We start from the raw sequence: 23,018 nt of genomic DNA, 5'->3' as shown, positions 1-23,018 counted from the left end.
AATTGAACAGCGTTTCAGCAAGTTAATATTCACAGAATTTGGTTCAGAGTTGTTCACCTTGCTTCTCATCAGAACTTCATATTTATAGGCGTTTGAGAAGATGACCGTTGAACGCATTTAATGCTTTGCGTGTTCCGTACAGCTTTGCATTTAATGTTTCACGCTTTTGTCAACTACCTCGAGCCTTGTTCACGCTGTGTCTACTGACGTTGCCTTTAATAGCTTCCAACGTTCCTTTTGTCAGTCAGCGTAGCCTGCCACCTGTACTTTCTTCTGATCTGATGTTTGAATATAATATTTGAATATCATCAGAGTCAAACAGCTTGGTGCATAGCATCTTCTTGTCTTCTGACCTTGAAGTGCTTCTGAGCGTGATACCATGAGAACTTCAGTGCTTCTGCTTCTGACCTCAAGTTCTTCTGATGCTTTCATAGACCATGTTCTGATTCTACCTTGACCATCTTCTGATGTCTTGCCAGACCATGTTCTGATATTGCATGCTGAACCTTCTGAGACAAAGCTTCTGAGCGCTGATTTGTGCATACTCTTTATATATTTCCTGAAATGGAAATTGCAATGTATTAGAGTACCACATTATCTCACACAAAATTCATATCCTTGTTATCATCAAAACTAAGAATATTGATCAGAACAAATCTTGTTCTAACAAGGATGACCACGCCATTGATCTCCTGCCGATCTGCCAGCGGATAGAGATGCTTGGGCGGGACGCCTTGGATCGGGGTGTCGTTCTTCAGGGCGGTCCAGATGCAGTCGCCGTGATGGAGACGATCGTCACTGATGCGGGCCGTGCGGCGGGGTACAGGCGGCAGAGGAGGGCTCAGGGTGAGAGGGTTAGGCACACCCAGTAGTGGTCGGGTGGTCGGGTTTATTTATTTTTTGTTTTCGGATTGTATATTACGCACACTATTACTATTTGATTCGGCTTGTATATATTATTTGCATTTTATTTATCGTATTGGTATTTTCTGTTTATATGTCGCTTATTTTATTTGGCGTTTGCGTTTAATTAAAATGCGAGACTGTTTAAGAAAAAACATAAAAAAAAAAACACAGTTTCTGCATAATTCGGAAATGAACTTCCGAATTCACCCATGAGGTGTTTTCGGAAGTTCCTCTCCGAAGACACCCCCCATGAGATGTTTTCGGAGATGCACTTCCGAATTATGGAAATCTTTTTAAAAAAAAAAGCGCTTCGGAAGTTCATTTCCGAAGCAGGGGTATTTTCGGATTTTCGCTGGGGGTGACCCCCATAGGGAGGTGGCTAAAGAAATTTTCTAAATTAATAGGCTTATGGGATCGACATCTTCTTCTGAAACAAATGAAAGAATAAAAGAAATGCAAGAAGATATTGATGCACTTAAAGAACAGAATAAAAAAAATTGATAAATTGATGGAGCGAAATTGCATTATTAAATAAAAGAAATAGGCTACGAAAAAGGAAATTGCACTCTTAATGCAAATGCAAAATTAGTAAAAGACATGTATATTATTTTAATACATCATTTTTTTCCGGGATCATACTTAGAATCATTCGAAGATGGTAGATCTTCATCTGAGTCTAGCTACCAAATTAAAAAAATCAAACATAACAAATGATTAATTAAACTTTGCTATAATCTAATTATAGTATGACTTTCCTATGTACTATGTAATAAGATAAAATTAGAATTTAATATGCTTTCGATTTATTGTATTATATGATATGTAACTTGTATGCTTATTATGATAGTATATATTTGTACTTTCATTTTATTAGAAAGTTATAGATATTTCTGAACATATTTATGTCAGTTTATCATTGTTTAAAAGTAAAATAAAAAGTTAAAGAAAAAAATTAAAATTATTACAAAAAATAAAAATTTAACAAAAAAAGATAAAAAAGATTACCAAAAATAAAAAATTAGAATAATAAAAATTATTTATTTATAATAAACATTAATTAATAATAGTTTAAACTGTTGCTAAAACTATAAAAAAATAAATAATTAGTATCTCTATAAACTGTTACAGAATATATTATGTTAGGTATTTTGAAAAAACATGTGACGATTTGAACTATCACAATTTTACATTTGTGAATGTAAACCGCGTATAATATAAATCTAGAATAATAGCATACAAGTGTTAATTGGTATTGATATACCATTAGTGTTTAACTACATCATTTATATACATATCCAAGATATTCAAAATACACCATATGGAAGATGGTATACATGAGTGCCTAACAAAACACTAAGATATATACATCAAAAACTATCTTGAAACATCGAAATCTTCAAAACATCTTCGTACGACTTTACCTCTGCCTTCATCACGTCTTGAGTTATTTGAAAATTCAACAATAACAGGGTGAGTTAATAATCTCAATGGATTCTCCTATCTTATAGATCCACTCGACTCTAAAAGGACTATTAAATGATATCTTAATAAAATTATTACAAAGTGTCTTAGATGAACAAAATGTATTTACTATTTATTTATTTACTATTTTTTCTAGTACATTCCAAAGATAGTATTTGACTATTGTTTCCATGAAAAGGATATAACTAGTATAGATGTGAAGAATAAGGAAGATTATGACATTTGTCACACTTGCAATATCATTTGTGTTTTAAATAATGGACACAAAACTTACATCTATCTTGGATCTACTTGGAATTAATTCAAGAGAGAATGCAATCTCCAACTTGGTTATAAACTTAGTTTCACTATAGAGAATCACACATTTTTGTCAAAATAGATCGCAAATAATTATCCTATGTTTCTAAATTTCCATTTACATTTTATCTTCTACTTGTATCTATTTTTAAATTGAATTTAACTATTTTTCTTAAGCTATTTATTTTTTTAATCTATTTTTTATTGCATTTTGTGAACAAATGCGTGTACCAAATAAATACTTGTGGTATGAACAAATGCATGTACCAAACAAGTATCCATGTTCAACCCCTTGAGCTTTAATCTATCTCTAACATAATTTGTCATTTCCTTCCTTACTCTAGTTTCAATAATCATAACAATCATATGTTTAAAACTTAAGAGACGAGAGCTAACCTCTTTTGTCTTTGTCATTTATTGAGCCCCCTTACATTCCATGAAAGAATCATGGGAATTTTTTTTAAAACACTAGAAGATCATTCAAAATCCTTAGTAGTCTAAACCATTTTGACATTGAATTTGAGACGACATGTCTTCACTCACAACCTCTTTCCATTTGTCTCTCCTATTAGCACTTACCTTAGTGCACTCCTCAACCTCATCTTCCATATGTTTAGTCTTTATAAGATCAAGAGGTATGTCAACCACTAGTGTTTATTTTTGTTGCTCTTCCTAGGTATCCATTCTTTTGGTGTACTGTGTCAATATTTTGATGTAACTTTGACATCTAAATTAATGTAGCAATATTGTGGATATACACAAGTTTGTTATCCTTTGCTGAAATTTTAATGTGATAAAAATGTATCAATGAATATTTTGAAATTATAAAGAGATTTTGGAAAATTTCATGTACCAAATAAATTTGGGTTTAAACAGGTTTAAATTAAAATAAAAACAAAATAAAAACAAAATAACTAGCGTCGTATATTAGCGATGCTACACCATACAGTTATAGGTTATAGCGTTTATCAAAACCGACGCTAAAATGTGTCGCTTTCGGAATACAACAGAGTCGCCACCGATCATTATTTATTCCAAAAGGAAAGGAAAGTATCGAATAAAACCCACAGGAGAAATAAATGGATTAGATGATAATTGCAATCAAATTAGGGTTCAGGAGTCGGTTATGTAAGGGGAAGGTATTAACACCCCTCACATCCATCGTACTCGATGGGACCCATTTAGTTAGCTTTGCGAATGAGTAAGGGGAAGGGTATGTATGGGGAATGGTTTTTATTTTTTAATATTGTGCTCTCCAAGACATCGCATGTTGTGCCTACGTATTCCCTCGCGCAATGGGAAAGTCAGAGTATTCGTAGTTCGGGGTGAAAACAATGAGTTTGTTGGTTAATTTTGTGGAGTATGAGTGTTGAATACTTGAGTACTAACAACTCATATATTCAAAACTTAGGGAAAGATTAGAAATGAACTTCCATATTTCTTATTTAACTCCTTTTTTTAAAAAAAGAAATGAGGTGAGTTTTAAGATGATTTTATAGAGCATGAGTGGCGAATACTTGAGTCTTGACAACCCATATATTCAACACTTAGGGAGAGATTAGAACTGAACTTCCATCTTTCCCATCTAACTCTTTTGTTAAAAAAGAGAAAAAAAGAAAAGAGGTGAGTTTTAAGTTCATTTTATAGAGCATGAGTGTCAAATATTTGAGTCCTGACAACCCATATATTCAACACTTAGGGAAAGATTAGAGCTGAAATTCCATTTTTCCTATCTAACTCTTGTGTTGAAAAGAAATGAGACGAGTTTAGTTTTGACGTGTTACAGACAGATGAGCATCAAATATTCATGAGAGAGCTAGGAACTGAACTTCCCGTTTTCTCATTTTTGTCATTTATTGAGTCAAACTATCCTCGATTTATTTAAAATTAATTTAATCAAATTGTAACCATTTGAATAGTTAAGTCAAAAAGACTCTTGTTCAATTAGTTAAAGAGGAGATAGGAACTGAACTTCCCTATCCTCTATTTGACTAAGAAAAAATAGATTTTTGAAAAGAAACTCGGCATTGGATCGAGAAATCATTAGAAAAAAGATTTAATTAAGAATTGAATAGGTCGATGGTAACGCGCAAGGCGATCAACTTACAATATAGTGGGGCAAGGCTTGGTATATGAACCAAGTATGCTTTAGGGTGGTTGAATGAGATACACAAAGTAATCGACTTACATGGATTTAGTTTTGGGGCTCGGTATATATACCAAGAATGCGGGAGATGATTGATTTTATTAGCATGCAAATGACGAGATATAAACAAACAAGAAAATAAAGGAAAGGGATAAAATTAATTACAACACCTCGGGGATGGGGAGTACATTCTTTCAAATAGGGATGAAACAAAATAACGCGAGCATCCAGAGTCCAGGTACCATGACTGGTGTTTTAACTCTGCTGCATAAGATAACTGCAACATACACTATTTTATCATTTGGTACCCAATATTTTGGGTCATTTTAAACTAGTTATCCCAGAGTTTCTAATATACTTGGGTTTTCATGCAACATTAAACTTTTGTATCTGTGCTGGTGTGTAGTGATAAGATAATGGAGATATAGGTTGGTTTTCTTGAAGTGGAGTCTGATTATCATTATCAGTAACATAACCAATTCCTCTCTTTCCATTATGACTGACGCCATAGATCATAGAAGTCATTTATCTTATATCCATACTATTGTTTAAGAGTTTCTGAAATGCCTTATCGTATTTGTATAAGTTGGTTTCAGAAGATAGAGGAGCTTTAGAAAGAGTTTCTTCAAGTTTTAAGCATTTTTTGTTTAGAAAAGCATTCTCTTTTTGTAAAATAAAATTGTTTCCTTTTTGCTCAGAAATTTCTTTCTCTAGCTAACCATACTCTTTAATTTCATATTCATGAACTTTCTATAGGTTCTTGAAATTTTGTTGAAGTTTCTGATAACTATTCTGAGATTCAGAAAGACATAACTCTAACTCAGCACGTGAAAGTTCAGAGAAAGTTCTGATACTTCATAGTCAGAGTCATCCCATGTTGTTACAAGACCTTTATTCTTGCCATTGAAACCACTTTTTTCTGAAACTTTCTTTTTTGGTGCTTTCTTCTTAAGCATTGGACATTCATTTTTGTAGTGTCTAGGCTCCTTGCACTCGTAGTACGTTACTTCCTTACTTGCTATTCCTTTTACAGATGTTTTTGGACGATCTCCTATGTTTCTAGATCCTCGAAAGTTGTTGTCTTTTCTTCTAGAGTTGCTTGACTCTTTTGGACAGAATGGACAATTCATCTTCGTCATGAGAAACTTCATTGTCAGAATTTTCTACTTCTTTAGCTTGGAAGGCTTTGTTCATTTATGACTTGGTTCTTTCTTATCTGAATCTTAGAGCAATAGATTTGGAAAGACTTCTGATGATCTTAGATAGCTTTCTTATCAGGATCCTTAGATAGCTTTCTTATCTGAATCCTTAGATAGTTTTAACGCAGTAACCAAAGGTCTCCATCTTTTGGAAAGACTTCTCATGATCTTTTGGAAAGACTTCAAAAAGGACTTAATCCACTAATCTTGAAAGATTACAAATATACGTCTAAGAGTTTGAAAAAACAGATTAGCCTTCTCAAGTATGCATACTAACACCGAGTCACTTGAGGAAAAACAAATCTCAAAAGATTTACAATAGAAAGTGTTTCAAATAATGCTTCTTGATAAGCAAATGAAACAAAGTTTTAGAATAAATGTTTACACACAAATAATGAGCAATAACTCTTTGTGTTTTTTAGTTTCTCTTGGATGAACTTTTCTACGTGAATTTTTTACACAGTAACTCTCAATTTGTTTCTTTATAGTTCTCTTGCAATTCTTCTTCAATCAGTAGTTTTTCAATGAAACATTGATCCTTTATGTAGGCTCAAAAAGTAGACCTTTGAGAAGGACAAAATGTCACTATCATTGCCAGCTGACATAACGGCACCATGATCTCGTGGGAAATAGGAGGACACAAATTCTTTTTGGTCGTATATGTGTTTTCACCATAGTGGGATGGGTATTGTACTATTGTACTATTTTCTTCTTGTACAAGTTTCTGATCTTTATCTTCTAATGATATACTTTTGATCTAAAGTAATGATGGTGCAGAAGAGATCACATTAGATGACTGTTCCAATAGTATCAGAGTCTTCAGAGTCAAAACCTTGTCTATCGAGCTAAAAGCAAAAGCTTATCTGAGAATCAATTCTTGATTTTTGAGTCGTAAGCAAAAGCTTATTTGATCTAGAAGTAACAACTTATTTGAGAAACACATGGAGATCATTTTCTAGCGAACATTAAACATTTTCAGAACTCCTGATGTTTCTTTAGAAGTAGATGCAATAGTTCTTCTGAGGCGTGACAATTTGATGCTAATGATTTTTCCAGATAACTTTCCAGAATCAAATAAAATATAAAATCTCCACACTCAAGAAACCACTAGAATACAAAATTGTTACATAAAAAATATATGTATTGTTATCATCAAAATTAGAGATTATATGGAGAATAAAGTTTTGTTCTAACATTTTTTACTCGGACAAAATGACGCCGTTTTGATATTTTTCCAAAAATAAAATAAAATGAAAATATAAGAAGACTTTATTCAAAACTTATTTAGAATTTTTTCCATGTTTTCAATTAGAACTTGTTCAAAGTTTATTTAAATTTGTATTTTATACTATTTTGTTGTTTGTGATGACTATGTTTAGAATTTGAATTTAAAGAGTGAACAGGTAAAATTATGATATTTTAAAATTTTGTAGGTGCCGTATTATTTTTTAGAGACTGAATCATTCTATTATACCGATTTAATAAATACATATTTATTGTGCAAATGTGTGTATGCACTTCATCTGAAAAGAACTGAAGCTTTTAATAAATGGCACTAGTAATGAGAATCACGTAAAATATGGCTGTCTGCCATTATCTCTAACTATTCCAAAAGATAATACACCCTCACCTACCACTTGTGTCAAAATAAATACAATACACTCACCAACCACATATAAATAATGTGAGTGCATGAGTGACCTAAGGAAGCCAATGAGTGCATGAGTGACCTAAGGAAGCCAAAGAATTGATTCTAGATCTAAGCTCTCCCACTTGCTTTTCTGCATAATTCACTCCTTCATATATATATATATATATATATATATATATATATATATATATATATATATATATATATATATATATATATATATATATATATATATATATATATATATATATATATATATATATATATATATATATATATATATATATATATATATATATATATATATATATATATATGGAGCATATCAAGTGAGAGTATTTTTTAAATGAGAGATGAGAGAAAGAAATATCAACTATTGGATTCATCAAGAGAGAGAATGTTACTATATTAATGAGGCTATTAATTTATCTCTCTTGATGAATTCAATGGTTGATATTTCTTCCTCTCATCTCTCATTTAAAAATGCTCTCACTTGATATGCTCCCTATATATATATATATATATATATATATATATATATATATATATATATATATATATATATATATATATATATATATATATATAAAGGTAAACTTTCATATATGCTCTTCTCTTTCACCTTCATATATAAAGACTGGTTTTCTTTTTCATTATTGAAACATTCACTAACATGTGTTGAAGATTTCAGGCGGTAGAAACTTGTAAGAGGATGGCATGTGATTATTTTGACCACACTCAATCATTTCCAATTATACCAACTATGATTTCCTTAATTAAACATATAAGGTATGCTGTCTATAGTATAGCAAAGATTTTTAATTTTATTTTACCTTGTAATGTTATACTCTATATATCTATCATATAACAATATTTTATACTCTAGAAATTACTTCAACACTCTTTTGGCTTCTTAAGCTTACCCGTGAACAGTTTATGTTTAATTTACCGACACATCCTAGGGATTTATTTTTTTACAAGTTACTAAATCTTCTTGGTTGGTAAAATCTATCTTTAGATTGTACTTGACAATAGTGCATCTAAGATAATTTTGGTGTTGGCAATTTAAAGTTTCTCATGTATTAGGAGAAAAATGTAACACAAGCAGCATCTACATTTCATTTATATAATTGAAAATCACAAATTTGGTTTTATTTTAGAGTATCACTTATTGTACTTTTAGTGGTGTTTTTGCACTCTTGGTTTTATTTCATGATCATTGCTAAGTTGGACTTAAACCACATTTTGAGGAAGGAGTTAAATTGTTTGTTACCAGGACATTTGATCAAGAATGTTGTCGGACAGAGGGAGGAGTGAGATGTTCGTATTCTTTAAGAAATTAATTTTTTAATTTCTAACCATCTTGTTTAAATTTCTATATTGTAGGAGAAGTGTGTATGGTACACACTAGATGATGAGCTGGTTGAGATTAATTTTAGGAAAAGAGCATCAGCACGACTTTCAGACATGTTTAGGCTTGCTAGACTTGGATATGAAGAAAGAGGGATCAAGCCTCCATGGATGGACGAAAATGTGTTTAAAGAAAAAATCTGAAAAAGCAAAGCAGCGTAGAGCATCAGAAAGGCATGCCGCTAATCATAGAACCGAAAGCATTAGTATTGCTGATCATGCTGATCGATTGGTAATATACTTTCATGTCACTACTTTTTTAAATTATATTCTTAATTGTGTTATATTTTTATTGGAGTTTTATGTGTATTAGGTTGTGGCTAAGATAAGAACTCCATTAATGCAAGAGCTTCACGAGAGGACTTATTGGCAAAGAGATGGAGAGTATTGCGACGACCGTGCTAGAGATACTCAAGTAAGATGATATTAGTATTTCTTCTCTTTGTTTTAATTTTGATCTCTGGTTAATTTTACTTCTCATTAGAAATAAAAACAATTATTCATAGGGTTTCATTAAAAACTATACGCTGCCCAACTCCTCTTATTGTGATTTATACCATTATACAAGTCTTAAATTTTTGTTAATAAAAATAAACATAGTTCATTTCTATGTATCAACTCTTATATATGCAAAGTGCTTTAAATGAAAATGTGTAGCATATGACTCTTTTAGTGTTCATAACAAGCTAAGGAGAACTCAGATAATTTAAGGTTTCCAAAAATTCTTATAACATAAATTCATTGTTGATCAAACTCTTATAACATTTAGTTAGAATAAATTAAAGTTAATACCATAAATTTTCAAATGATAGGTATTCAAAAATTCGAAATAGTTTGACAAAATATATACCATAAATTCAATTTTAGAAATGAAGACATTTTAAGTTATTTGCTTTAGTGTTTGTCTATCCAAATGATGTAAATCTTTTGTTTTTCACATTTGAAGAATAATTAATAGTATTAATTAATAATTACTCTATTATAAATGAGATGAAAAAAACCACGCATTAACTTGCAACCGTTTTTATCTATAAACTTGATTTTTCGTTTTTACCGTCCGTTTATTGTCTGTACCCGAGTTCCTATTATCTGTCCGTTTTTATCGTCCGTTTTGTGCTGCTTTTTTCCCCTTTATCATTATATCTGGTTGTAATGCTGTTATAGTGGTTGGTGTAGGGGCTGCATGTGGAGTTTATGGCCAGTCTCTTTGTATCAGTGAATGCAGTTCTGTGTTTGCTTGTGTTGTATCTTTGACTTGTTTTGTTATTACATTGTATTGTTATTATTCCAAATCATAAGTGTTTTTTTAAATATTAATTTAGGAGGTATTAAGTTGAACTAAATATGGCTAAATAAATTAGCAGTTGAATAAAATATGGATAAATAAATTATCACTATCAAATTAGGAGATAAAATTATGAATTATTTTTTATATAAGTTACTTTTTGTTTTTACTGACACCATAGACTCCCAACGTATATGTAGAGCACCCTTCCATTAATGACTTTTGATCCAATGTTTTTATAAAAATTTTGATTCAATGTTTTTATAAAAATTGCCTATACTTTTTATTTCATTTAATTGCCTTCACCTATATTTTTTATTCTAATAAATTGTCTAAACTCTATTATTTCATTTAATTTATTTACGTATGTGTAGGTGGAGTACCAAAGGTTGAAGGTAGAGATTTTAGCTAAACATCCTGAGTTAGGTGGTCCACAAAGGGCGACATCCTCTTGATCCAGCTATTGATTAATATTTGTGGTTGAAAGTAAGTAAGGGAAGGAATAAAAATGGAAAATTTTATGCTAGTGGACCTTTAGCTGGCAACTACAAAAAAGGGGATATGTTTTCTTTATTTAGGACAATGCATACGGGGAAGGGTCTTCACGTCCTCCGACATTAACCCCTGAAATAACTGAAACAAATAGACAACTAGCTCAGAGTGAAGCAGCACGCGAAAATGAAACATTGAGAAAAAAACAAATGGAGTTGGAGGAAGCATTGAGACTTTCACAAGAGCAAATAATGCTTACACAACAACAAATTCGACAAGTAAATGCAACAACAAATGCAACAAATACAACAGTAAATGCAACAACAAATGCAACAAATGCAACAATTATTTCAACAACAATATGGTGGTGGTGGATTTGGAGCAATTGGTAACCAAGGAGTGGTAGATCCCAAGTGAATATTATTTTGAATTTAAATATTTTTGATTAATTATGAATTTCGTTATATAAGTATGAATTTAAATATTTAGAATTAATTATAAATTTAGTATTTTTAAATTTTTTTGAATTTAAATTATTTATTATATTTATATTATTCTAAATATTAATTTTAATATTTAGAATAATATATTAATATATATTTCTTATTATATACGTTACTATTTGCGTTGTGCATTTAACATGGTATCTCAAAATATTTGTCAGGTGAATTTCACCTTATAAGTTTTTGAATATTCAAATATTGCTAGGTGAAACTCACCCCGTAAGCCACCTAACATACTGTTACTCCTGCTTTGAACCAACTGTGTCACCTGCGCTGAATCAACTGTGTCGCATGGAACGAAGTTGTCTGTAATTCTTGGAAAGCGTGTTTGCGGGGTGCTTCAAAGCTGGAAACGTTGCGGGGTGAAAAACACCTGGAAAAGTTGCAGGGTGCGAATCCCCTTGCAAAAAGTTGCGACTAATGTTTTTGCAAGGTGAGCGTATCACCTCGCAACAGTTGCGTTGCAAGGTGATATTTGCATTTGCGGGGTGGTTTTCACCTGACAAACTTGAGTTTTTTTGTAGTGGAAGAACTTTGAATTGGCATGGTTGTATGTGTTATTTGAATATGAGTGGTCCTTGAGTTAGTTGTTTAGAGTTATGAATGCAACTTTGGTTGATGTAATGTTTGAATTAGGAATTAGGAATTAGTTCATGTTATAGCAGCCTTAGGTAAATGGACGGTTTATTTGAACTATGGCTTGTGGATTGATTATATATGCAAACTTGTAGCATGACATGTTTGTATTGATTAGTAACTTGTGTTGTACATGAAGATTATGTGAATCGTTTGATACAAGCCACACAAAATGATAATAATGTTGATGAGTCAGAAAAGCTACAATTATGAAAAGAAGTTGTCATCGGTAAGTCACGAGGCCGGTGTTACGGAACTGCCTGAATGGTGGTTAACGTACAATATGAAGTGTCTTACTTGACATAAATGTCCGTTTCAAACCCGACTAGAGAAGCGGATAGCCAAACCATTGAGACGGCTAAAGCCGAGGCTTCTAAAGCATGAAGAGGCTACATAAGCTAATGCTCGTGTAGATAAAACTATAGTTGAGACAACAGATTTGAAAAGATAATTTGAAGAATTTATGTACAAGAAACCCAAAGGGTCCTGCAAAGAGCTACCACAAAAACCATGTATCTCATAAGTAAATGAGCAACATGCTCCTTAGGCCTTGCTATATTATTATAGAACTATTTTCTCCATGGCACTTGATTGAGGTTGTTGCTCCAAAAGACTTTTCAAAAATCTCCCAAGCTTCTTTTGCATATTCTACATAACAAAACTTTTCAAAATTATCTCGACTCACACATTGATGAATTATAAAGAGAGTCCTATAATTCTTCTTCAATTCTTTATGTGCAGCTTTTTGTTCATCCATTGCTTTTCTGCAAGCGGTGCTACCACTTCTTTCACAATATCCTAAAAATCTTGATAACAGAAAACAAATCTTCAATTACTTGTACCAATTCTCATAGTTATTAACTTTTATAATTGAAATACTCGCTGGAAAGTGCCCGTTTGTTAGATCGATTTTCAATAATTAATTGACTATATATGTCAATTTATAATTAAATTTTAGCTATGAAACTTCAAAAGATATTGTTAATATTTCACCTCAAATAATAATTGTAAAATAGTCATTAGTTTTACTATTATTAAAATTAAAATTTTATTTTTCTTATTTATTTTTAGAATTTTGGAATTTTAGTTTGAAGATCAATTTATTTTGATTAAATCTCTCAAACTTATAATCTTTAATTAATTAAATTTTTGGGTCAATTCAAGTTTTAAATTTATTTTCAATTTGATTTAATTTTTTTAAAAAGATAAATAATAAATTTAAAGGTAATCATTCTAAAATACAATCTAATGAACAATATTAGCTTATTTTTAAATATAACAAATAGATTAATAATTTATTTTAATATATTTTGTATCCATTTAAAAATATCAAAATACTTTTTTAAAGTTTGTTATTAAATAGAAAAAACAGTGACATTTATGTATTAGTTTGGAAGCATGAAATGCATCGAAACAACATAAATAAAATAAAAAGCAAATTCTTATCTATCCTACTTAGTTTCAAGTATTGAATGGTCCATATGTACACTTTATTGTATTAATAGTATTGGCACTACTGTTATATAATTGCAACATTGTCCCAAAATATTAAATGTAGGTTTTTAATATTAAAGTGAATGAGTGAGATAAGCAAGGAAACACAATTAAACTCGACCATAGAAGCTAGTTGTACAACACTCCCACCAACCACATATTAAATCGTGTGAGTGAGTAACCGAAGGAAGCAACACAACCAAATAAACCCAAGAATAGATTCTAGATCTAAAAGCTCTCCCACTTACTTCTCTGCATAATTTACTCCTTCATTTATTTTCATGTAAAGGTAATCTTTCATCTATGATCTATTCTTTCTCTTCAGTTTTATTTACCCAAGAATGTTTTATTTACATGAAATTGATCCACAATTTCCGGTGATCTTTAGTTTGTTCTTAAAGGCTGAATTTTCTTTTTCATATTGACACATTCACTAACATGTGATCCACAATTTGAAGATTTCAGGCGGTAGAAACTTGTAAGAGGATGGCATGTGATTATTTTGACAGGATTCAAGAAATCACAATTATACCAACTATGATTTCCTTGATTAAACATATAAGGTATGTTGTCTAAAGTATAGAAAATATTTTTAAGGAGTTTGTTTTATTTGACCTCAAATGCATAACAAGAATCTTAATTCTCTAATATTAGCTTAGCAATTCTATATCTATCATATAACAACATTTTATATTCTGGAAATTACTTCAACACTCTTTTGGCTTCTTAAAGGTAGTCTGTCTATAGATTGTACTTGACAATAGTGTATCTAAGATAATTTTAGTGTTGACAATCTAAAGGTTCTCATGTACCAGGAGAAAAATGTAACACAACCAACATCTACATTTCAGTTATATGATTGCAAATCACAAATTTGGTTTTATTTTAGAGTATCACTTCTTGTACTTTTAGTAGTGTTCTTGCACTCCTGGTTTTATTTTTTGACCATTGCTGAGGCACAATAAATACGGTTGCTGCCTAGCTAAGTCAGTGGTTGAGTCTCTGTGTAGTTGTTGTCCAAGTGTGATAGTGGTTGTCCTATTGTGATAGATGTTGTCCAACAATTAACACTACGACAAATTTAAGCTGTAGCAGCGCAGCTACTAAAGCGCTTTTAGCAAAAGCGCTCTCGTAGGGTTCGCTAAAAACAAAATTAATAAACAAAGGGAAAATGATGTAAAAAAAGCGCTCTAGTAGGGGGGGTATGAGAGCGCTTTTAAAAAGCGCTCTGGTAGGGGGTGTATGAGAGCGCTTTTAAAAAGCGCTCTGGTAAGGGGGGGTATGAGAGCGCTTTTCAAAAGCGCTCTGGTAGGGTTGTCTATTAAAGCGCTTTTCAAAGCGGTGCTATAGGGGGGTTTAATGAGAGCGCTTTTTAGTCAAAAGCGCTGGTATAGACCAGGCTATGAGAGCGTTTTTCAGAAGCACTTTAGTAGCCTTTATTACTAAAAAACCAAAAACACGCTTCTCACCTGTTACTGTTTCTCACTTTCTCTATTTCGTTTTCTGTTCTCTGCACGCGAAAAACCCTCACTGTATCTTCATCATCCTCCATCGCCCTTCCGTCCACCACCATCGGTGCCATCCACCACCGTCAGCGTCCCTCCGTCTACACTCGTTTTCTCCTCCGTCTTCATCCAGAACCTCACCGCCGGTGAGTTTTAGGCTTCATTTTCTTTTGTTATTTTTCTATCACTTATTTTTTTAGTGAAAATTTTGGTATCAAAGATTGGACTTCTGCCTGCAACTTGTTTGATGAAATGCCTGAAAGAAATTTGGTAGCATTTCTATAGTAAAACAAATGGATTCATATTAAGTTTATTTTCATATGTAGTTTATATTCCAAGTTGAAATTTGATATAATCCATCAGTTTAGTTTAGTTTAGTTCAGAGATTGGGAATGATTTATGGGTTTAGTTTTAAGGGTTTCAACTAAGGGATGTTGTTTTTCTTTACCTTGCACAGTTGCACTGCAATTTGAGAATGAAGCATATTACATGTTTGATTAAATGTCTTTAGAGTGTATTGTTGAGTTTGAATGATATTGTGCTTCTCTTTGAGTTTTGGTTTTGGTTCATGTTCATGGCTGTCCGAGTTCGTTGTGTAAGACATGTTTGAAGTGAACTTAAGTATGTGTTAATAGGTTGGTGTAGTGGCTTCCCGGTTTCTAAGTTAATTGATTCAAAGGTGGTTGGAATTGATCTCATGTTTTGAAGTGGAATTAAGTCATATTTTGTATTGATATTATTTGATTTTGATTCTAAAGACATCGTTGAGCTTTGGCTATGGTTGAGTTTACTTTCTTTCATCTTGAACTTGTTTGAAGTGAATTTTGAGAGCCAATTTATACGTATATCATGGCTGTCCGGGATGTTGGTTTAGGGATTTAGAACTTGTTTTGAACCCAATTTCTCATGTTTAGGGAATATATTTGCTAGATAGGGGTTACTTGTGAAGAGTGAAAGTTTGATCTCATTCAAGAATCTTACATTGCGTTTTATTGCTTCTGATTCATTCCGTGTATCCTTTGCGTTTTGACAGAAACGCATTATACCGTTCTGTTTCTTAATAATTAGTTGTTTTTGTTTAGCTTAATTAATTAAGACGTGAGTGTAATACTCATTATTCCGACATGTGGAATATTCTCTGATTTTTAAGTGATGAACTTACTAACTTTGTAACTTTTAGATTATATTTAGTAATACTCATTATTCCGACATGTGGAATATTCTTGATGTCAATAATATTAAGTGATGAACTTACTAACTTTGTGAATTGAATTCGCCATAGGGGTTACTTGTGAAGAGTGAAAGTTTGACCGTTTTTGTTTAGCTTAATTAAGACATGGATAAGACATGGATGAATTCAAACCGATTGTCGAAAGAGTACGAGAAAGGGGTATGGGAATTCGTTGAGTTTGCGGTTGCGCACTCCGAAGACCCGCTTCGAATGTCGTGTCCTTGCTTGGGTTGCTGTTATGGGGGTAAGGTTGACGGGAATAAGTTGGCATCCCATTTACTACGGTTTGGAATTGATAGAAGTTATACATGTTGGACAATGCATGGTGAGAAAAGTAACGGGAATGCTGAGTCGAGTTGTAATAGGAAGTATGCTTCAAACGACGATTGCACAGACACATACGAGTGCGATCGAGTCGAAGAGATTGCAGAAGCGCTTGAAGAAGATCTTGCGGATTGTCCCAAAATGTTTGAGAGGTTGGTAAGCGATGCAGAGAAACCGTTGTATGATGGTTGTTCAAAATTCACAATATTGTCTGCGGTGTTAAAGTTGTACAACTTAAAGGCGGACAATGGATGGTCGGATAAAAGTTTCACAGAGTTATTAGCCCTTATGAAAGATATGCTACCAAAGGATAATGTTCTTCCCAATCGAACGTATGAAGCCAAAAAGATGTTGTCCTCTATTGGCATGAGCTATGATAAGATACATGCATGTCCAAACGATTGCGTTTTGTTTCGAAACGAGTATGCAGCGTTGAATGAGTGTCCTAAATGTGGTGCCCCTCGATATAAGAAAAAGTTGTCTCCTGCTAAAGTCTTATGGTATTTTCCTATAATTCCGAGATTTAGACGCATGTATCATAGTGAGACCGATTCAAGACACTTGACTTGGCATGCAGATGAAAGAATTATTGATGGAAAGTTGCGACATCCGGCAGACTCACCACAATGGATGAAAGTTGAAACTGATTATCCTGAATTTGGAAAAGAAGTAAGAAACCTTCGGTTGTCATTGTCTACTGATGGAATGAACCCGCATGGTATTCAAAGTATCTCGCATAGCACATGGCCTGTGATTCTTATGATTTATAACCTACCTCCGTGGCTATGCATGAAGCGTAAGTACATGATGTTATCTATGCTAATTTCTGGGCCTAAACAACCAGGGAATGACATAGACGTATACTTGGCACCGTTAATCGAAGATTTAAAGTTTTTGTGGGAGAACGGTGTGGAGGTTTACGATGGGTATAGGAAGGAAAGTTTCAACTTGAGGGCGATGTTGTTTGGAACAATTAATGATTTTCCAGCATACGGAAATCTATCCGGGTACAGCAATAAAGGTCAAAAGGCGTGTCCTGTTTGTGAAGATGAAACCGATACGACACGATTGGAGCTTTGTCAGAAGAATGTCTTTCTCGGCCATCGTAGATTCTTAAATTCTAATCATCACTACCGTGGGTGGAGAAAAGCATTCAATGGAAAGGCCGAACATCGTACAGCCCCGCCTTTTTTGTCAGGTGATCAAATTTTTGAAAAGGTGAAAGATGTGAGCACTCAGTTTGGCAAGCCTTTTGCACATTCACTTGTCAAGGGTGGGTGGAAGAAGAAGTCAATTTTTTTTGAACTTCCATATTGGAAGTCGTTGTACGTAAGACATTTCCTGGATGTTATGCATATTGAAAAAAATGTATTTGACAGCGTCATAGGTACGTTACTCAAATACAAGGAAAGTCTAAGGATGGCCTCAACATAAGGAAGGACATGGTAAACATGGGAATGAGAACTGAATTGGGACCCGTGACGAAAGGAAAACGAACATATCTGCCACCTGCTGTTTACACTCTATCTAGAAAGGAGAAGAAAACATTGTGTAAGTTCCTCAGTGAAGTTAAAGTTCCAGAAGGCTACTCTTCAGATATTAGAAGACTTGTGTCCATGAAAGACCTCAAGTTAAAGAGTTTGAAGACGCATGATTGCCATGTTATAATGGAACACTTTTTACCAATAGGTATACGTTCTATTCTGCCAGAAAAAGTAAGAAGCGCAATAACTAAGCTGTGTTTCTTCTTCAGGTCAATTTGCAGTAAGGTGGTCGATCCCGCGATCTTACCAACATTGCAAAAAGAGATAGTTGTTACTTTATGTGATCTTGAAATGTATTTTCCTCCCTCGTTTTTTGACATAATGGTTCATCTAGTCGTTCATCTTGTGAAAGAGACACAATTGTGCGGACCAGCTTATATGAGATGGATGTACCCTGCTGAACGTTATATGAAAATATTAAAAGGGTACGTGAAAAACAGAAGTCGACCGGAGGGTTGTATTGTCGAACGATACGTTGTTGAAGAAGCGGTTGAGTTTTGTACTGAATATCTGTCAAATGTTCAATCAATTGGACTCCCCAAATCTCATATTGTCGAAAAAAAAGAAGGAAAAAGGCTAATTGGAAATAAAGTTGTGACAGTATCAATGGTCGAACGGGATCAAGCGCACTTGTATGTTCTGCACAATGAGATTGAGGTTGAGCCGTATATTGAAATGCACAAGGTTGTTCTCCGAGATTTAAATCCAAATAGAAATGAGAACTGGATAGTACGAGAGCACAATCGAAGTTTCATACCGTGGTTTAGGGATCATATTTATTCAAAGTATCGTTCAGATCCTGCTTCAGTAACAAAAAGGTTGAGATGTTTAGCCTATGGTCCAAGTGTAATTGTGCTTTCTTATAGCGCATACGCAATTAATGGATACACATTTTATACCAAAGAACAGGATGATAAAAGTACTATGCAAAATAGTGGTGTTACCTTGGTAGCTGAAGCAATGCACATATCAAGTGCGAATGACTTAAATCCGAAATTTGCAAATTTGTCATATTTTGGGGTTATCGAGCGCATTTTGGTGTTTGATTACGCGAAGTTTCAGATTCCTGTATTTGGTTGCAAGTGGGTTGAAAATAATAGTGGCATACGAATGGATAAGTCAGGATTTTTGCAAGTGGATCTCAATAGGGTAGGGTACAAAGATGAGCCTTTCATTCTAGCCTCTCAAGCTAAACAAGTGTTCTATGTCAATGATCCGACAAGTACGAAATGGTCTATAGTGCTTTTATCTAACAAAATAGTTGATGAAAACATTGAAGATCAAGGTGATATTGGTGTTGGCATTGAATCTTGTACAAGAAACGATCAAAATGAGAATGAATCGTGTACTAGAAATGATCATAATGAGGGTATTTGGATCAATCCAACCGTCCGCGTTGTTAAGAGACGCGTAGAACACAATCCTACCAAGAAAAGAAAGAGACGTCAGTGATAAAGGTAATAGTATACATATTCCGACTAATTTGCTTTATTCAATTTGTACCGATTGTTTTATTCAATAGTATAGTACTTATTCAATTTTGGTGCATATTCTCGTTTTGTACATAACTTTTGAACCATGTATCCGTTTGTTGACTTCTTTACATGTAACTATACTATTTTGACGATTCCGGAGCTGCTCATGCACTTATCTTTACATTTCGGGACTGTTTTTTTATCGGTTTTGCTTCTGCCCGTAATCAAAAGTAGGGCTTAGGGTCTGAATTTCGGAAAACCGACTTTATTTTTGAGTCCGTGGGGACGTTTTACCATAGCCATGTAAATTTCGTTTAATTCCGACAACTTTCTTTTTTGACGCTTATTTTGATTTGTACCGATTTCGTTTCCGATTTACTTGTACATGCATGGTTTGACTTCCATTTGACTTGTATAGATTGTTAGCTTATTAATAGTGTACTAATGTGCATTAGTTTGTTTGATACAGGTTCAATGGCTCCGGATAGAGATGCTCCACCTGAAAACTCACAAGAAAACTCACAAGAAAGAGATGCTCAAGAAAGAGATGCCACGGATACAAATGCTCCACCTGATACTGAAGCAAAAGAAGTTGCACGAGGCATCACCATTATGAAGGGAATCATTCGACATAGAGACCAAGGATTAGTATACCATTTGGATTGGAATTCTGATAAACAAGCAATTGGTCCTAATTCTGCAAAGTTGACAAGCTATATTGGTACACTTGTTCGTATGCATATTCCGGTCTCCATAGCTAAATGGAATCTGAAAAGCGAAGAGTTGGATGCGAAAAAAAAAGCGATTTGGGTCGAGCTTCAGGTATATATCATATATGGTTAATTGTTGTTATTATCTTGACGATAAATTGTTTAAATTACTTATACTAACACACTATGCGTATGTTTTTTTGCAGAGGACTTTTGAGATACCAGATGATCGTAGACGCTACATACTTAGTTTGGCCGGCAAAAGATATAGAGGGTGGAAAGCTTTTTTGACAAACACCTATCTTAAGGATAAAGATGGAAACTTTCTTGAAGAGGCACCAGGACGGCCAAAAAAGTATGAGATCTTCATTGATGAAAAAGATTGGGCTGAGTTTGTAAAGCAAAGAGATGAAGATTTTCGGAAAAGGAGTGCCACGAATAGTGCGAGAGCATCCAAACCCGCGTATCCATATAAAAAAGGGCGTTTGGGATATGCACGCTTAGAGGATAAAATTGTAAGTAAATAGAAATACGTTTTAATTAATTGTCTAAATGTGCATGTTTTATTTGACGATCTTATCATTTGTGTCAATGCATAGTTAGAGGAGACTAAAAGTGAGGAAACTTCACTTCCTGTACATGTGTTGTGGAAGGAAGCTCGTGTGGGCAAGAATCAAGCTGTCGATCCCGATGTTCAGAGAGTTTATACTGAATGTGTAAGTATAATGCTGTGTCTTTAATTAAATCAAATGTTTTTTAATATATAAATGATTTTTTATCTCCACTAATAATTATTGAAATGTAAATGAATTACAGGAGACCTTGTCGCAATCGGTATCCACCGGTGAAGGGAGCGTACTTAGTAGAGCACTAGATGCTCCTGAGTATCCCGGTCGGGTGAGGGGTAAGGGTCATGGTGTGACTCCAACCTCTTTTTACAAGAGTCCTAGGAGAAGATCAAATCTTACCAATGAAGAAGTGTTGCAAAAGTTGCAGGAATTGCAAGCACAAGTCTCTGAATTGCAAAGAGATAAAGATATGTATATGAGAGAAAAGTGCAACACTTCATCGGTGAAAGAAACTAGTGATAAGGCTAGTATCAACTGTCAAAGGAAATTTCCCGAGGTAATTATAAATTTTTTTCCTTACAAATTGTTCTATTTTATTAATGATAATGACTTTATATTTACTATTGGTTTAGGGCATTTCATCTTGCCAACTATACTTATCGTCACCGAATTATCGACTAGTTGGCAAGGGAAAAGTGCACAACACTTTGGGAGATTTACTTCACCATAGACCGCTCCCGGATGGACACCTGAAAGTATCGGTGGATGTTGTATTAGATCATGATGCGATGCTACCGGTACCTGACATGGTCTCAGAGACGACATTGCTGCGAGATGCAATAGGATCATTTGTTGCATGGCCCTCGGAGCTCATTACCATTAGTGATGAGGTATATTGAAAACGATTATGAATCATTTAGTTTTCGAATGTCAATTCTAAACCGTTTATTAATTATGTTTTACATTTTAATTTTAGACTGCTCCTATAAAACCCGCAATTAAGGGTAAAGGGATTTTACAGGAGGAGGAGTCTGTTGCATCACTAAAAGAGGTACATTTAAAGTGTTAATATATAATCTGAATCTAAATCTGCATGATTTTTTATTTTACCTAACTTATATGATTTTTAGGCATCCGCTCGGGAGTCACAACAAGTGACGCAGCAAGTTCGTAGCGTACCACCCACTGGTCCTCCGAAGATAGCGGCAAAATGGGCGGTGCTTTTGTGGCTCGGTACCGGACGACGCTCGCAACAATGGTTGATATGTCCGATTTGAAGGATGGTGCTTTACATGAAATCAATATGGATGAAAGTGTCTTCGGTATTGAATTCAAGTCACATATTGCAATTGATGACTTGGAAGAGATTTTTACGCATGAACAACTAGGCGTCGGTAATATGCACTCATACATCCGGTAATATTCACTCATCCGATATATTATTTAATTAGTCCCACAATATAATTTATTTACACATTTCAATGAAAATAATCTAATGTTTATTATGTTTTTATTTAAGGTTGTTGTATGACAGAGTGTTGCGCGGGACTGTATTGTCTAACAGATTCCGTTTCGTGTCTTCCGCCCATTGCAGCGGAATGGAAATTGCTTCGGAACCGGAATCAGTTAGACAGCTCTTAGTCGATAGATTCATGTCCACCGGCAATTCAGAAAGTCTGCATCTTTGGGCGTATAATACCCGACCAGTAGGGTTAGTTTCTCATTCTTGGTTCATCTAATCTCTGTTTCTTTTGTGTATAGCAAAATTTTCATATAACCTATTGTTTTAATTTATAGAGCACACTGGTTGTTGCTTGCTATCAACCCTATAAGAGAAGTCGTGTATTATCTGAATTCGGTAAATGGTGACTGGACCAATTATCCGGCTATGAAGGAAATCGTTGATTTGTAAGTGGGATCGTTCTAAATATTCGTGTATATTTATATATTTACTTATTTTTGGGATTGATCTAAACATATGCTTTTATATATTTGTTAGTTAGATCAATACAAGTGTTCCGAAGTCAACGGGACGCACAGGTATCCCGGACTAAATCAAACAACATTACTTGGATCAAAGTGCAGGTACATTATTTTTCACAATTTTGCTTATAATATTGATGCTACTTGATAAAACAAGACAACTATAAAATCTTATT

The 23,018-nt window shown here is 33.6% G+C and overlaps 2 protein-coding genes across 12 annotated transcripts; both read left to right on the top strand.

The window, feature by feature from the left end:
• Positions 1-8,270: 8,270 nt before the first annotated feature.
• Positions 8,271-12,179, top strand: LOC131624162 (uncharacterized). 4 transcript variants are annotated; one of them, XR_009290482.1, is made up of 5 exons: positions 8,271-8,470; positions 9,068-9,323; positions 9,405-9,506; positions 10,256-10,315; positions 10,751-12,173. XR_009290482.1 is itself a non-coding variant. In XM_058895136.1 (5 exons), exons 2-5 carry the CDS (start codon positions 9,093-9,095, stop codon positions 10,829-10,831), a joined length of 462 nt encoding a protein of 153 aa, XP_058751119.1. In that variant the 5' UTR covers positions 8,271-8,470; positions 9,068-9,092; the 3' UTR covers positions 10,832-12,179. The 4 variants fall into 4 exon arrangements, 2 of the variants coding, with proteins under 2 accessions (XP_058751119.1, XP_058751123.1); XM_058895136.1 differs by having other exon boundaries at positions 10,268-10,315; positions 10,751-12,179; XM_058895140.1 differs by lacking the exon at positions 10,256-10,315 and having other exon boundaries at positions 10,751-12,175.
• Positions 12,180-13,570: 1,391 nt separating this feature from the next.
• LOC131645005 (uncharacterized) lies at positions 13,571-22,269 on the top strand. Of its 8 annotated transcripts, XM_058915656.1 has the most exons (10): positions 13,579-13,790; positions 13,960-14,064; positions 15,941-19,562; positions 20,050-20,402; positions 20,497-20,805; positions 20,890-21,006; positions 21,107-21,415; positions 21,492-21,749; positions 21,836-21,910; positions 21,990-22,269. In XM_058915656.1, the coding sequence occupies exons 4-10, from the start codon at positions 20,055-20,057 to the stop codon at positions 22,134-22,136; spliced, it is 1,563 nt and encodes a 520-aa protein (XP_058771639.1). In that variant the 5' UTR covers positions 13,579-13,790; positions 13,960-14,064; positions 15,941-19,562; positions 20,050-20,054; the 3' UTR covers positions 22,137-22,269. The 8 variants fall into 8 exon arrangements, with proteins under 8 accessions (XP_058771637.1, XP_058771636.1, XP_058771635.1 ...); XM_058915659.1 differs by lacking the exon at positions 15,941-19,562 and having other exon boundaries at positions 13,967-14,064; XM_058915657.1 differs by lacking the exon at positions 15,941-19,562.
• Positions 22,270-23,018: the final 749 nt, after the last annotated feature.

The sequence above is a fragment of the Vicia villosa genome, linkage group LG1 (genome assembly GCF_029867415.1).
Source record: "Vicia villosa cultivar HV-30 ecotype Madison, WI linkage group LG1, Vvil1.0, whole genome shotgun sequence".
In the NCBI taxonomy this organism is placed as follows: domain Eukaryota; kingdom Viridiplantae; phylum Streptophyta; class Magnoliopsida; order Fabales; family Fabaceae; genus Vicia; species Vicia villosa.
The sequence above is the reverse complement of the archived record's forward strand: the minus strand, read 5'-3'. Positions and strand labels throughout refer to the sequence as shown.